Here is a 16,446-nt window from a genome sequence, read left to right on the forward strand (position 1 = left end):
AGTCATTTCCAAATAAGGTACTTTACAAAGATTTTTGCCGAATGTTGAAAAAAAGCGACCAGCATACACAGCGTAATAGTTTGACCACAGTCATTCATCCGTATATCTCATCGGGCCCACTGACTACCATATGCCACACCGCGAAACTGTTGATTTCTCTCTCTCTCACACACACACACGCACACGCCTAGCGATCGTGATATTCGTGACGATACGTGTATATGTTAATTGTTCGGTTTTTGTCTATATAGGATAACATAAACACTATAATTACGATGCAGTATGCAGTGGCCCACACTCAATATTGAGTCCTCTAGTAATCATGTCTGTTCAATATGCTTCAATGATTTTATTTTTTAAATACAATGTAACATATTGTATATGTTGATCCTGATTTTAGCATAGCAGCTATGTTTGTTGTTTATCTGCAATAAATGCAGTTCCGAAAACTATACAGATATTGTTTTAAAAACATCTTTGCCCATTGCGAATCGGGAAATTATACATCATCCCTATAATAAATGTAATCCATAAAATGCACATACAGAAACACGGTATATCTGTAATTAAGTTATCTGTTTAAAATATGCAGTGTCACTGTGTTGCTATTTGCAGCTGTTATTCGCTCATGTTTAATTAAATATTGAATACAAGTATAAAGATTTTCTATTATAAGCTTCAAAATACCATCGATATCCTGGGGATTGTTTTTAAATCATGATGACGTACTGAATCTCAGAGTATCGTCGGCGAAAGATCTGAGAACATCATCACTGGCCCAACCGTGCCAGTTTTATGATTTTTTTTAAATCGTAGTCCGTGCATTACACGGGTCGGAGGTTAACAGGGGTTAACACAAGTTATTGTTTAACTGCTTAAAATTCATGCTACTCATTAGCATATTAATCACCACCATATAAAACAATACATTGCCACTGCGCCAGTCTGTATATATGTATAAATTACAATGAATTGGGTGTATAACTGTTTTAGCATATCACGTGACTCAGTTAAATGAGACAATGAAGTAAGCTTGTGTCTGATCATTAGAATGATCATTAGTATGGACACGATGTTACATTATCTCTAGTCGTTATCTAAATATGACGAATCACACTTGTAATTTGCCTCATTTTGATCAGTGGTGTAACTAAGAGTGCATTCTCAGTGTATTGCAGCGTTCCAAATTTGCCCAAAATATAACATATTCATTTATAATATTACCAGAAAATAAGATCTCGGATAATCTCACGTACAATCGGAAGTAGTATATATAAGTCAATGCTAGCTATAAAACAAGATATATATATATTGTTGTGATACTATCAAACATGTGGGCAATATCAACTATATATATATATATATATATATATATATATATATATATATATATATATATATATATATATATATTATATATATTGTTGTGATACTATCAAACATGTGGGCAATATCTATATTACCACACATTTCTTATATGTAATCGCTTTATAACTAAATTACTATATTCTCAAGATGTACGCACCGAGGAATGCAGAAACAAACGTAAAACACCAATGATATGGAAGCTGCTGATATACACTATATTTTTTCCCTAAAATACGCTTTGGTCGTACATTCTGCAAAAAATCAAGTTGATTGGTTGAAGCATGCTCCAACTTGTGTCACTTTTGTCAGGAATCCAAGATGGCTGACACACCATGTGACTGATCAACATTATTTGTTTGTACCTGTATGAGAACGTTTTTTTTTAATCAGCTAATTGTACTGAGTGATGTGACTATGCTATTTTAAACATATATGCACTAAATGTATATGTGTATGATGCTATATATTAATTACGTACATAAGTATAAATACAATTATGCATTCTAACAATCAATATCCAAATCATAAACTATAGTGTAAGTAAACCCCTGATAGAAAAGAATAACAAACAAATATATAATTGGATGAATAATCAAATAAAAAAAAAACATACAAGATAGTCAAAAAAAAAAAAAACTGAATCTTTCCCCACATATGGAACCTACCTTGTTAGCCAAAATCAAAAAGTTCTAGATCGAAACTTATGATGTACGTTCCACAAGTGAAATTATAGTTCTAAAATTTCTTTGAGGACCTTACACTGTGTTATGTGTACGTTGAGTACGGATCCGCGGCTTATATTGGTATATCTCGTTGACGTCGAGAAGGACTTTCAATATTGAGGTTTTTCGATGTGCATTCCAAAAGATTGACACAGAGCACAATACCACACGAGACTGTAATCTGCTGTAATCAAAGGCAACATTTAAATCTTTATTCCCCGACACAATCTACGACGATTGCGGTGTAATGATCGATAGTACACTAATTTTGCTTTAAGGTAGCGAGACTATTATTTGTGTTGAAAATTACGATTTTCACATTTATTTATTAATTGATGAAATGCACTATAAACTTTCATGTGATAAAGTCAACATAACATAGAATGTCATGTAAGTTGGTTAAAATGTAGATTTCCTGAAGGGAAGCAAGGCAGCCTCAGTAGTGTTTTCCAAAATCAACAACACAGGTTTAATCTGTGTGCCTATAAGTTTCAAAGATAAACTCAAGACAAAGCAATGTTAGGATGTGTTATCAGTAGCTATCTGACACACAATGAGTGTTTCCAAACATTTGAGTGGTTTGTCTCCGCCCCTATTTGTTTCACAGATTAGTCATTTGCATATGAATGTGTCAGACACAAGGTCACACAGCCACTGAAAAAAATCATTGATTTCGGTGTTTTCATATGCCGAATTTATCCAATTATAGCTATCCCATTCCTTTATTTTTTTGGTTTCCAATAGCCTTACACATTTGGATGTCCCTACACATGTTAAAACAGACCTTGATGGGAAAACAAATTGATTGTGCCGATAAACAAGCTTGAAAATCTTTGCTGTTACTTCATGGACGTTTTCTAGGAGTTTATGTTTTTCAAAATACAAGGTCTTTACGAAAAAATAACGTATACTTATCATCGTCGGATTAACACCAAATTTTCACAGCTTTAAGGTGACAGTGAGGAGAACTTGAATGTGTCCAGACAAACTATTTCATCGATTATTTACCAACGAGTTGTGGTTTGAGTTGGGGGCAATGCGACTAAAACAGTAATTGAAATTCAGCACACTATTTTTTAAAACGCGTTGCTTGAAAAAAATGACCAGACACATTCAATTTACCAGACTATTGAACAACTAGGAAAAGTGAAAAAAATACTTCTTAACGCCAGCATAAATGCGTAATTATTTTTTTTACAGAAAAAGTAATTTTTCACCTTTGGTTGAGTAACTTGTCGTAGAATGCAGATACGGGCATGCAAAATACACTTGTGAAAAGCTTGAAGTCTGGCGATTCTAAAAATTTATACTTTCCTGGGTCTGTTTATAGTCATTTAGTCACAATTAGAAGATGAAAACAAGTATGCAAATAATAGTCCCGCTACCTTAATGAATCGACAAGATTTTTACAACCTTTCAAATAAAGTTGTTGTGTCAATGGGCGAAGTAAATCTATTTATGAAAAAATACCAACCCACAAGGTGGACGTCGTGGTAGATGGGGACCTTGACTTTGATCATTCATTTACCTGTTCACACAGCCTTAAATATGAGTGTATAAGCATGAACAGTGAAAGGCGCATAACCGTGTTTTCATTCTCGACTCCCTAGACTACACTTCTGTTTCTAGTTCCTGTGTACTATCAGAGTTAGTATAATATGAGAATAATAAAGAGCATAAAGATGTTATAAACATCGTGAAAATAACATTTTATTGACTTCAAAATAACATATTACACAACATTTTGCTTTTGACATACGTGATAGATCATTTACAAGTTTAGATGTTAAAATATACTTTCAATTGTAGCACCGTAACAACAATCTTAAGTAGTGATCCCATTGGGTGAGCATTATGATAATTTATAAACGGGAATACAATTTGACACAATGAGGTGAAACATTTGAAATACAATTCGGCAACGACATATAATGCATATATTCAGTTTAACTGCGGAAAACCGATTAGTAAAAGTCATCAAACAACGAATTTATGAAAATAGAACACTTCAAAATATGGTAATATCAACCAACAATGAATAAACATATGATATTTTATCTTCCAATATATTTTTTGCGGACAGAGTCTCCGTTGCAATTTGGAAAATCGTGAAAAACTATTCTACATATATATAAAAAAATAGATTCCTGTATCTAAAAATAATGCTAACTATACTAAGAAATAAAATTTTAATTTCATTCATTGATTAGCTTCACATCGATAATTATGGTTTTACCAAAGACATGGATTAGATATAACAAAACACAGAAATGATTTATTAAAAGTAATTCAGTGTGTCAAATCATAATAAAATGTATGTAATAATAAAAATCGCGGGGCATAACAGTATGATGCAATACAATTGGGAAATTAAATAATTGATTACACAAGTATGAGTGACAAGTACAAAGGCAATCATATACTCATAGTGTAATTATAGCCCCGGAACAAAAGAATAACAAACAAGACATATGCAATTGGATGAATACTGAAATCAGAAAAGAAACATATATGATACTCCACCATGATATTGTACGTAGTAAAACATGTGAAGTAAATTTCACAAGTGAAATTGAAGTTTGAAATTGCTTTGCTATCCATACATTGTGGAAATGTACCGCATCAATTAAGCAGGTTTCTTCGTATACATTATATACTTTCTTCTTCAGCAATGTTGAGCAAAATTAATATATAAATATACACACGTTGCATGTCGCAACATCGCTGATCTGCCGTTGAAACAAACTAGCAATTAGAAGGGATCATGTTATAATGAGATATGCTGAACAATTTAGCAAATATATATTGACCTGGTCTGATGCTTGAAAACCTGGCAAAACATCCAGTTACCAAGAACTAAAATGCATGTATAAATAATAAAAAACAACTGAGACATCAAGTTACTGTGTAACAGCGTACAGTAATACTTTGTTCTAATGATACTACACAATGCTCTTGAATTGTAAAGTAATTGTCACGTAAATGGATTATATTTACAAGTGTTGGAAGTTCTCATAGGTAACGCCTCGCAGGTATTCCCGGCGTCTTCAAAAAAAGTTTGGACAATTTTCATTGATTTCAAGAGTAAACGTCATTCGTCATAAAAGTCACAAAAAGAGTGAACGAGACTTTATCGAAAGCTAACTTTCTGGTCAAAACGTAGGATTTAGATTTTACTTGCGCCGGCAGTATAAAGTAAATATAATACTGACCCACTCCTCTGTGGGCGATACAGTACTGTAGTGATTGAATGAAACTGAAACAATAATGCCCATAACATGGTTTAAAATAATCCACTGAAAGTAAAAGCAAATATACTTAAGTTTTTTGTTATCATATCGTAAAGAGAAACTGACCTTTAGTGACATTGAGGGAATTGCATAACAATGTTTAAAGTAATTATATTTACACTGTATTAATTAAGATTTAATTAAGCGCATTTTAGATTTTAGTATGCCTTTCGTCATTATTACAAATGTATTTAGTGACAAATCATTGTAATATTATAAAATCAGGTGAGTATTTAATTTTTCAAATATCAACTGTTGCATATCCTAACTATCAGGAATATTCGGGTCTTTTTGTGTGACGTAACCTCGTTGCATTTTCTGAAAGGCCTCGCACAAAATACAACTTTTGTATACAACTTGTTGTTCAATAACATAGTTCAACTCATCAAACGATAAACACTGTGAAAAACTACACGTCAGAAAAAAAGAAGACATTTTAGTTTTTTCAACAGTTTTGACTTTTAGAAATTAACTTATCAGACGATTGTGTTCATAAACTGTTATGCCCACGACACCAGTAAATGGGTGGGCGCATAATTGATATTTTAGGTCTATTGTTTTCAAACTTTAGGGAAGGAATACAACACCTCCCAGCTCATGGTGGCTCTTTTGTTTAACAAAAAGTCCAATTATAAATAACAGGAATTACAACTGAGTTCAGGATTGATTCCCATTGCAGTTTTTCCGTGTTTTGTGTCTCTCTCTAGAATTCATGGTTTATTCAATGAATTTGTCCTAAATGTAGTTCAAATGCCCTATAATGGATGTCTACTGATATGAATATTAAACTGTACACTATCCTTGAATTTTATATGGCATACACCACATTGATACAACCCATGAGGTCCATGGAAACCTCTGTGCATAACATACAGCATTGTACTCTCATAGTTAATACGGCATGCTGCACATCGAAACAAACTTTCATCTTTCTGAAGAGTTGGCGATGATGCACTTCTAGTTCTGCTCTTCTTGTTTCTGTTAGTTGAATACAACTGCCGTTTTCTGCTTGAGATAGCACGAGTAGCGGGTACAGGGCGTGCTTCTTTAATGACAGATACGATTTCGCACTCCATATCAGTCTGTGTTTCAGCAGATTGATCAGTAGAGCTACACTGCGAAGTTATTACGTTGTCCACTTCATTAAGATTATCGGCTTGTTTCCAGGTATATTCTTTAGTGCAAGGTTCAACTGCAACCAAATTATCTAAACCTATCAGTGTGTGATTAGTTTCACTGTCAGACTTTTCCAAACTCTGATGTTGGTCACATCTGTCATCTGTGTTTGAGGAGGTAGGACTTGCTGCCTCAGGATTGGGTTTGCTGTCTTTATTAAATGTACGTTCATCATTCTGTTCTGCATGATCACCGTTACCTGCAGGAGAAACTACATCACTGTTACTGCTTGGTAACTCGTCGGGACTTGTGTCGTCCTGTGGTGTGTCAATATCCAACTCATAAACTGTACATGTGTCTGATTGTTTAGAACCTTCATAAATGACTTCTTCTCCAGTGATATCAGAAGCATCCGTGCCACAATGTTCAGGTTCGTCTGTATCCATAGATACACTGACATTATATGATTCATCTTCGGGCTCGCGTTTCACAACACTATTTATATGATTTGTAACACTTTCATCTTGTGGCATTTTGTTTTCTTGTTTACGAGCTAAAAAATATCCCAGATTGATAAACACATTCCCCGTTGAAGTTGTGCTTGGAGAACCAGTTTCTGGCTGTTCCTGTACTTTTTCACTCTGGTCACAAGAACTCATATTAGTATTCTCAAATTCCTCAGCTCCGGTGTCTGTTAATGTAGATTTCTTATTGTTATCACTATGCTCTTGTACAATATTAAAGCCACCACTGACTTTAACAGCGCCAATATTTTCCGACAACACACTTGCACTAACTGGCGATTCGAAATTCTTACTTCCGTCACTAGTATTAGGTTCCTCCTGTAAAGTGTTATAACTGCCAGAAATAGTATCAGTATCATTCGCTCCAGATGACTCATCTCCTCTCTCAGACAAAATGTCATCACCTTGTATTACTTTCTCAGTTGACAAACACTGATTAGAACTGTCATTAACAGTATTTTCCTTGTCAGAATATGTTTCATTACTGTCTTTGTGAACAATTGATGAACAATTGTTATTATTATACTTTTCTGGTGATTTAATATAGTGTGATGTTTCATCCAAAAGATTGTCGCTTGCTGAAGATTGAGTATTCATTACATTAGTATCATCTTTTTGTGTAGAATTATGTTCTTTATGAATATCACTGGCTATACTGAACACTTCTAGATTCTTGTCTACCAATGTGGATTCTGCAATCTCTCCGTTCACATAAATATTTTCTTCATAACTACCATCTGAATGCACTACTGATCTCTGATTCTGGCTGTCACAAGTTTCATTTAAAATGGGTACTGCCCGATTTCCCCCGGTAAGTACAGACAGTATCCCTTCATTACTATCATGTGCCTGTTTACAATTGTCTGTATTTCCATTTACGTCGTCGTCATGTCTATGAACAGTGGTTTCAACTGCATTATGTGTTTCCTTGTTCGGCAAACGGACAGCCCTGTTCAACTTATCGAGAACTCCATTGAGTTTTACATCCACAAGAATAATTCTTGGTGAATATTTGTGAAGTGTAACTTTTTGTTTGAATTTAATGTGAGAAAATCGGACATTGTTTTGCTCTGCTGCTGTGGTCACTGCCTTTGCATTAACATTGGATTTGTTCTTTTCACAGTTCCCTACTAATAAAGGTCCATTCTCTTGTGACTCAACACTAATTCTAGCGTCGGCATGGTTGTGGCATTGTTTGATATTAGTATCTTCCTTACAATAAGATGTTATTTTTTCTTCCATATTTGAACAAATCTTAGACCCTACTTCCTGATCAGTGCACCCATTTATCACATTGTCTAGAATATTCTTCTTGTCTTCTTCAAGGCACTTTGTGGAAATCACCAAGTCACTGCTATACATATCTTTGCCTTCATTAAAACGAATATGGGTATCTCTTAGTCCATGTCTTGTATAACTGTGCCGTTGCATTGATCTTTCAATGCTTGTCGAGAATGAACAATACATGCACCTAAACAGCCTACCGTCTTTCAGTTTCTCTATCTTTAGATGATCATCGTATTTCGCCACACTCGCGCTGTGTATTGTATGAACATGTTTGATGAGATTCCCATTGTGCACAAACTTCTTACCACATATGGTACAATCAGCCGGTGTATGAGTTCGTTCATGAACACTCAAGTTCTGTTTTTGATGGAATGCCATATCACACATTCTGCATTTGTAAATTTTTAAAGGACTTACTTTAGTATCATGCTCGTTGTTTCCGGAATGCATTTTTTGGTGCAAATGGAAGTTAAATTCAGTAGAAAACGTTTTTCCACAAACGTTACATACATATGGAATCACGTGCAATTTTAAGTGTTTTTTGAGGTGATACTTATATGCAAATTGCATTCCACACACACCACAGATATTCTTTTGTACATCATTGTTCACTAACTTCTTGAGCTCTAAATCTGACGACATTGGTTGTCCATCCATATTACGTTGGAATGTAATCCCAGTTCAAACAACCATTATACGAACATACGGATTGTATACACCAATCAATCTGAAACAAATGATAAAATGTATGCAGTTATTCCTTATAGTAGTTGACAGAAAACAAGTACGACCACAATAGGATTTGATCGGCGCAATCGGAATTACTTCCTGTAGATTGATGCAAACTTATCTTGCATTTTTCAAGAAAAGGTAAGGTATGTAGGTAAAGTCAGAAAAATACCAACGGAAGTAAACACAAACATATCTAATATTGGCAAGTATAAGACTGCCATTAAACATTATATCAAGAGCACTTGATATAAATATGTGAAAATGTACAAAAGTGGAAAATCGTGAAGAACTAACAACAAAAGTAGTCTGGTTTCACAGATCATGAAATTATAAAACTTTCTACAAAAATATATCGCCACATGAATATACAATGATAATGCTCAAAAGCAAACAAGTGACATGAGTTGCAATCCAGTATTCTAAGTGCTAAATAATGTTAATGAGTTGTTTCGCAAGTGTATCCTTTACTAGCAAATCACTGCAAACATACACATTTCTGATACAACTTGTATCGGCTGAAATGTCAATGAATCAATCAGGAATATTGATATCAAGATACTTATCTTGAAATTACAAAAACTTTTGACATTGTTCACTATTTTGCATTCTTGAACTAAAACACGATGATTTAGAGGTTAAATGTGAGCATCGACAGTGTTGGGAAATGTTGCCTTTTGTTTATAAGTATATAAGTAAGTAATTATCGTCTTATTAACGTTACGTCAAGTATCCGGGACCAGCACGTTCGCAAACCTTTCAATCTAGCAAGGACACACACAGATGGAATTCGTGTCAGCCTCTAGTCTCAGCTCCTCGTTAAGAACTCGGCAAGACTGACTTCATTCATTTTCCAAAACACACTATACTACATGTAAGTTTAAGATCTCGAGGCGTCGCCACTCATGTAGCCAGTCACACACGAAGTACGATTTAACACGCCATATATACATGATTAATTGCTTCCTATATTGGGAGACTACTTATGTCAATATTGTTAGGCGCCAAAGTCATCATGCACAGTAAAACAACAATCCGTGGGCCAAGTTTTATGTCTGTAATTAGTTCCAATCACTGATTCGATCTCCGTCCAGTACTTGTATAAACCCAAATAATAACAGGTTATGAGCGAGCCCTTCACTGGAAACCAGTTATCAAGTCGTATCAGTGACCGATATTTAGGCTAGATAAAATCGGTTCTTTAAATTCAGTATGGCAAGGGCAGTTCTGGTGAGTACCCAACTGAATTTTAAAAGTGTCTTCTCGCATGGTGGCATGTCAGGGAGGTATATCATATTTTGTGAACAATGAAACGTTGTTATCACTGAGGTGGTGTTGACCTACACAGATATTGTGATATTATAGCACAAGATGCGTGTTATCAAAATATCAATATGGTTCCTTGGCAACAGCAAATGAAGGATTGGGTTCTGTCCAGCAGATCGATGTTACCATATACAGATGACGTCATGGTAGATAAAGTATCACAACAGAAATGATGTCTCATATTCAACATATTCTAGGAACGGTTGAACAATATTGATTTTGGCATTCTCCGGGTGGTGGATATTACTAAAAGATATAAAATATCTTTGGAAATTGTACATACAAGTAAAAACGATATAGAAGATATTCAGAAGTGTTCCTTCATAATCTTCATATCAAGCCTGTTAGAACTGAAAGTCTGAATAATAAGAACGTTTTTAGCCGTCCAATTTCAGACTTTTCCAGTTTGCTCCCAAGTATCGTGAACCAAATACGACAAACTGGAACTACAATTTCAAAACTATCATGGAATTCATTTATGCCAAACATTGTGCCAAAATAGAAGACGCTCAGGTGACATGTTTATCGGAGATAAGAGATAAAATTTAATCTCTTAAAATGTTGCCAATATGCAATTCGAGAATGTTTGCACAGGACATCGTTCCAGCAGAAAAACAACACTCTTTTGTCCATAAGTACTATTACATTCAGTGCCCAATGGATGTACAGATGATAACAACACAAATACTCTCTCCACGTGTCATCTCTACAGGTGTATATATACACTGTAATGTGACGTCATTTGACATATAAGATGCATTGTTGCTGTTCTCATCTCTACAAGTTTATATACACTGTAGTGTGACGTCATTCGACATATATGTTGCATTGTTGCTGTTCTCATCTACAAGTTTATATACACTGTTGTGATACGTCATTTGTCATATAAGATGCATTGTTGCTGTTCTCATTTATAAAGGTATATATACACTGTAGTGTGACGTCATTTGTCATATAAGATGCATTGTTGCTGTTTTCATTTATAAAGGTATATATACACAGTAGTGTTACGTCATTTGTCATATAAGATGCATTTTTGCTGTTCTCATTTATAAAGGTATATATACACAGTAGTGTGACGTCATTCGACATATAAGATGCATTGTTGCTATTTTCATCTCTACAAGTATATATTAGTGTAACTTCATTTGACATGTATAATGCACTTTTGCTATTCTTAACTGTACATATCATTTCACTTTTTTCAGAAAGATTCCTTTAGATGTAGTTTAGGTAAGACATAGACATGTATGTACATTTGAATAATAATAACACATGCTTGTTAGGGCAATATCACAATTTGTTGCCTGCCCAAGGGATGGTGGTTATGACCATAATATTGATGATGCCAGAGCCGAATCATGACCATGTGTTATTTATTTTATCACATCGAGCAGACATCCAGTGCACAAATACATCTAACCATACATCACTCACACCCACTCTCCCACAAAATAACAACACTTATATTTGAAGTATGCAATATTTTATTTTATCTATTATAACAAGTTTCATATTACTCTATAGCATACATACATTGTTTGCTATTTTCAGTCACGGACACTTTTCTTAGTAACCGTGTTTCAGCAGACTGAGTGTGAACCACTCAATTTATCGAGTATAACATTTTTGACATAAATTAATTAACTACTCGCCAGACAATAATGTCAGAGTGCCGTGGAAGTGGTTGAAATTACTTTCTCGCGAAAGTACTACACCTTCTATTCACAAATTACACAGCTTAGAGCGTTTTCGGTAAGTATCGGCGTGGAACGCGTAGAAATGCTCACAGCGTAGAACGCGCCGCAGCGACCTTTCAGTGGCGGCTTTGCCGCACAATTTTGCTTCATACAATTAGAATACCCTAAACATCAAAACAGAGTATTTTACTTAATATCCATTCTGGCACGTTCGCGATCTATTGCGAATAATGGCTAACAGTTCCTTCAAACCCTTGAAAACAACCCCGAAAGCAACTGCGGCCGGTGCAGCACCAGTGCATCGGACGACAATTTGTTATGCACAGTATGGTTGCGCAAATAGTTTCAGTGACGTCATACAAGTGATATACCCATGTAATATCCACTTGGCGGACAATATCCATTTTATTTAATGTCATGTGACCAAGTCTTAACCAATCATAGCAGGCGTAACAGTATGGTGTATTGTTGATGTCAAGAATATAAACCACCATAAGTTTGTCAAATTTATTGTCCTGTTTGTTGGTGTTCTGTCTCTACAAGTAAATAGTACAGTCAGGATATGATGACAAACGTATTGTTTTCATTGGTAGGTGACAGAACCTACGTAATATATCTATGTCTTCTACCGCCCTCTGTCGATAAGAAAGGGATAACACGTACATACATTGGATATTGTTGATCATGTGTGGTACAATTGCACATGGTAAACCGCAATATTGTTACGTAATCATTCCACAACATTCACACAACATTCGTACTGTATTCGTACTGTATTCTCCATTCGCATGTCCAGATAATGGAGGTTTTAGATCAGTGTATGCTCGCATCTGAGTACACCAAACAACACGTCTTATTCATGTTCCAAAACAAAAGAACTAAACAGGGGCAGTAGTAGGCTTCCACAGATCGTATATTTACGCATGAGCTATCGGATTAGATAAAAGAATGGTGGTGCTAGTGATGTGTTTACTTCGGTGGTATAAAATCGAAGCACGGATCCTAATAAACGGAACGCTGTCTACCGCGTAGAACATGTGACGTAGACTTACCCTCACGACACGGAGCTTTGATGAATGTAACTCTGCACCTGCACTCAGGACTCCCTTTGTTTTACTATTCTTAAAAGCTGTTGGCGTGATCTTCGTCATACAATCGCACATCGTACCACTTCCGGAATGTTCTTCAATACCTTTGCTCGGTGCAAAGTCTGTTAATTTGTTAACCTAGTTTGGTATTAAAAGTGGACCCTCTAACTGTGTGTATATTTATCTCTTCACAGCTCACCCTTGTAATGTGAACTATACACGTATCTCGTTGACGGGTGATGGTCGTTGTGCATGTTCACATTTTGTGTAAACAAATGTAATTCTATAACTATTATTAGAAGTCACCGGATAATCCGCGATTGTAATTTTAGCCATGTTAGAAATATGCACACGAGTAGGTGCGGGTTTTATAGCAGTGTACAAGTGGTTTGGCGTCTTTCGCCCACCAGTGTTAACAACCACCACATTATTAGGGGGTAGTAAATGCCAATGCCGTAAACTCGCCGTTCATTGGTTATTTCAATTGCTGAACGCGGGGAATTCCCCATAGTCACGTGATCTCCAAGTGATTGTATGAGCCGCGGTCCACTCATAGACCCAACCATAGATTGAGGGTTTTATGGCCACCGAACCATCCTCGAACGGGGCTTTGTCCACAACGGCACCAATTCGGCTTATGCCCATTACATTAACCAGTATATCTCGATAAATTATGTTTTATAAACGATACATTTACTACCGGTAACACCTGAGCGGAGCGAAACAGTCACACGGCGCAGTCAACAAAGACGCTTACAGTGAGTGTAAAGTAATAATATTATGATTGTTTCCCCGATAAGCATCGAGTGATATTTACAGTTGTGACAATGTTTCTGTTTAAAACTAGTGTTCGATTTCAACTGTTATTGGCGCCAATATTGCCTAAATGTGTAATTAGTGAAGGATCAATGCAAACCAAAACCCAATCGTAGAAATGCAGGTGAATCAGCTTGGGAGAGTATATCGTTCTGGCAAACCTGTCAGTGGAGACCTCGGATTTCTCCTAGTGAACGACATCAGTGAAAACGGGGGTGACAAGTCAAGTGGTTATATTCCTAGAGGAGTGGTACAGCGCACTGCCGATAAATTCAAGTTTTCCAGGTATAGTGTAAAACGAATTTGGAACCGTTACGTCGAAAATGGTACATGTGAAGCAGCAAAACGAGAAACTGGGAGGCCAAAGAAACTCATTGAGAATGACGTCGCCTACTTGGAAAGCCTGAAGACAAACGAACCTTCCATAACGGATAAAGAAATGAAACAACAATTTGAACAGTTTTCGCCAACTGTAGTGTCAAAGATGACGATATGTCGCGCAGTGAAGACTGCTTTCGCAGGTGGAAAGTGGACGTACAAACGAACAACAAAATCTGCTGAGCAGAGATTCACATTGAGAAATTTGCGGTATACCCAGGCATACTTGGACACCATGCATAATATCGATCCATGGCGACTGAAATTTATGGACGAAAGCGGTTTTAGGGTTACCACTACTGCGAATCCTAATTATGGACATGCTTTGGTGGGCCAGCGATGTGTACAATTTGCTCGGTACGACCCCAATCATAATATTACATTGAACTTGCTAATAGGATTGCAGGGGGTGGCTCACATTGAAGTCCTTGATGGAGCTTCAAATTCGATGCACTTCGCAGACTTCATTCGGCAGTGTGTAGAGACAGTTGACGAGTACGGTGTACCCGCCCTTCAACCAGGTGACTTCCTAGTGCTCGACAACGCACCAATCCATCACAGTGAGATCGCACAAACGCTCAATATGTGGCTTAATACACAGGGAATAGAAGTCATTTTCACACCAACTTATTCGCCTGAATTTAATCCAGCTGAATTTTGCTTCGGCAAAGTGAAAAAAACACTGGAGCGACCCCCACTATCTATACTTGCATACCACAACTTGGGCGTTGCGATTTATTCCGCTGTGGAAGAGGTGTCCGGTGCAGATAGATGTACGCGGATTTTTTGAAGCAACCGGATATTTGTTTGTTCAGTGAAACCTTTGTTTATTTTAGGGGTTGGCAATTAGAGTTATTCCCTGAATTTGATACGTCCTATAGTTTCTATCGGGCCATTCTTAAATGTTGTGTTGAATAGTTTCCATGTGTGCAACATTATAAGCAGGGCTGATAATAACAACATTTCGTAGAACATATTTTTATTGTATACACTAATAAAGTACAGCTATAATTACTTCACAAACATACTTTTGACTGGAAGCCGTTTTTTGTATGTGTTATGTTCACACAGTATGTTGTCAAGAAAACAAATTTGACAAATAAATGATCATATAATACTAACATGTTAAAACGACGCATTATTAATGGAATGACTGTTTTTGCTGAATTGCCGATTGTTTCCCTCCGTGAAAACTGTTAATTGAAAGTCATCGAGTCGATAATAATGTCCAAAGGGAGCTATATATAAAACTAAATGTAGCCCAGTGACAGCAATTATTGATGTCTTTATAATAATACAGTAATTAGATTAACAACACTGATAGGTCGTACCTATTCCATGAGTGCTGGCCTGTGAGAAAGAGGCGGAAAACTACCACTGAAATTTTTAAAAAAAAAATGAATATAATAAATGATTTCAAGGAAAACTGCAAAAACACTTGCAGGAACAATGTGCGTTACCATATCGTCAACTTGAAGGCGTATTCTTTGATTTTAATGTTGCGCAAGGGTCTTTTAATAAAAAAAAACCCACATTAATGCCTTCATTTAATTCAGTGTATTGTTCTAATCTAATCTATTCTAATAAAATATAACTTCAAAACAAAGCAAATTGACAACAGGTTGAACACAGTGAATCATGTACTAAGTATTATAATAGTTAAAATAATGGGGTGTCCGTACAAAATAATGGTAGGGTGGTACGGTATGATTTCATGTCCGAATTGTTAATGTTCATCTGGTGGTGGCGGCGGTGGTGGTATCGGTAGCGGTGACGGTGGTCTATCCGGAAGCGGAGGGGACACAGAAGGTTGAACTGTCGGCAATAGTGGTTGTACATACCGCCGTAGCTGTGGTTGAACTTGTAATGGTTGTGGTTGATCAGGAGATTGTACTGAATGAATATGTGACGGGTACACTTGGGGGGTACTACATGTGTTAGCACATGGATAATAGCCGTACATGTTTGCATTCATACCAGGCATATAAGGATACGAGTATTGGTAGTACTGGTACCACGGAGAATAGACACTTTGTGGTGATGTCACCGGGGTGGGCATCATATGTGTACATGTAGATTGAGATGAACTACAAAGTTGTAGA

The 16,446-nt window shown here is 36.1% G+C and overlaps 1 protein-coding gene and 1 long non-coding RNA gene across 2 annotated transcripts; one reads left to right on the forward strand and one right to left on the reverse strand.

Annotated features, from left to right (window-relative positions):
- Positions 1-8,893: 8,893 nt before the first annotated feature.
- LOC146729653 (uncharacterized) lies at positions 8,894-13,243 on the reverse strand. The gene is made up of 2 exons (XR_014928100.1): positions 13,115-13,243; positions 8,894-9,034 (listed from the first exon to the last, which is right to left on the reverse strand). It is a non-coding gene; the product is annotated as an uncharacterized LOC146729653 (long non-coding RNA).
- An 841-nt stretch (positions 13,244-14,084) lies between these two features.
- Positions 14,085-15,134, forward strand: LOC102801000 (uncharacterized). The gene has a single exon (XM_006815050.2). It carries the CDS (start codon positions 14,085-14,087, stop codon positions 15,132-15,134), a length of 1,050 nt encoding a protein of 349 aa, XP_006815113.2.
- Positions 15,135-16,446: the final 1,312 nt, after the last annotated feature.

This window comes from Saccoglossus kowalevskii, chromosome 21 (assembly GCF_978046115.1).
Source record: "Saccoglossus kowalevskii chromosome 21, keSacKowa6.1, whole genome shotgun sequence".
Taxonomy (NCBI): domain Eukaryota; kingdom Metazoa; phylum Hemichordata; class Enteropneusta; family Harrimaniidae; genus Saccoglossus; species Saccoglossus kowalevskii.

Excerpts from the sequence above, each read along its gene's own strand:
- LOC102801000 (XM_006815050.2), top strand. The coding sequence starts at position 14,085 with ATGCAGGTGAATCAGCTTGGGAGAGTATATCGTTCTGGCAAACCTGTC.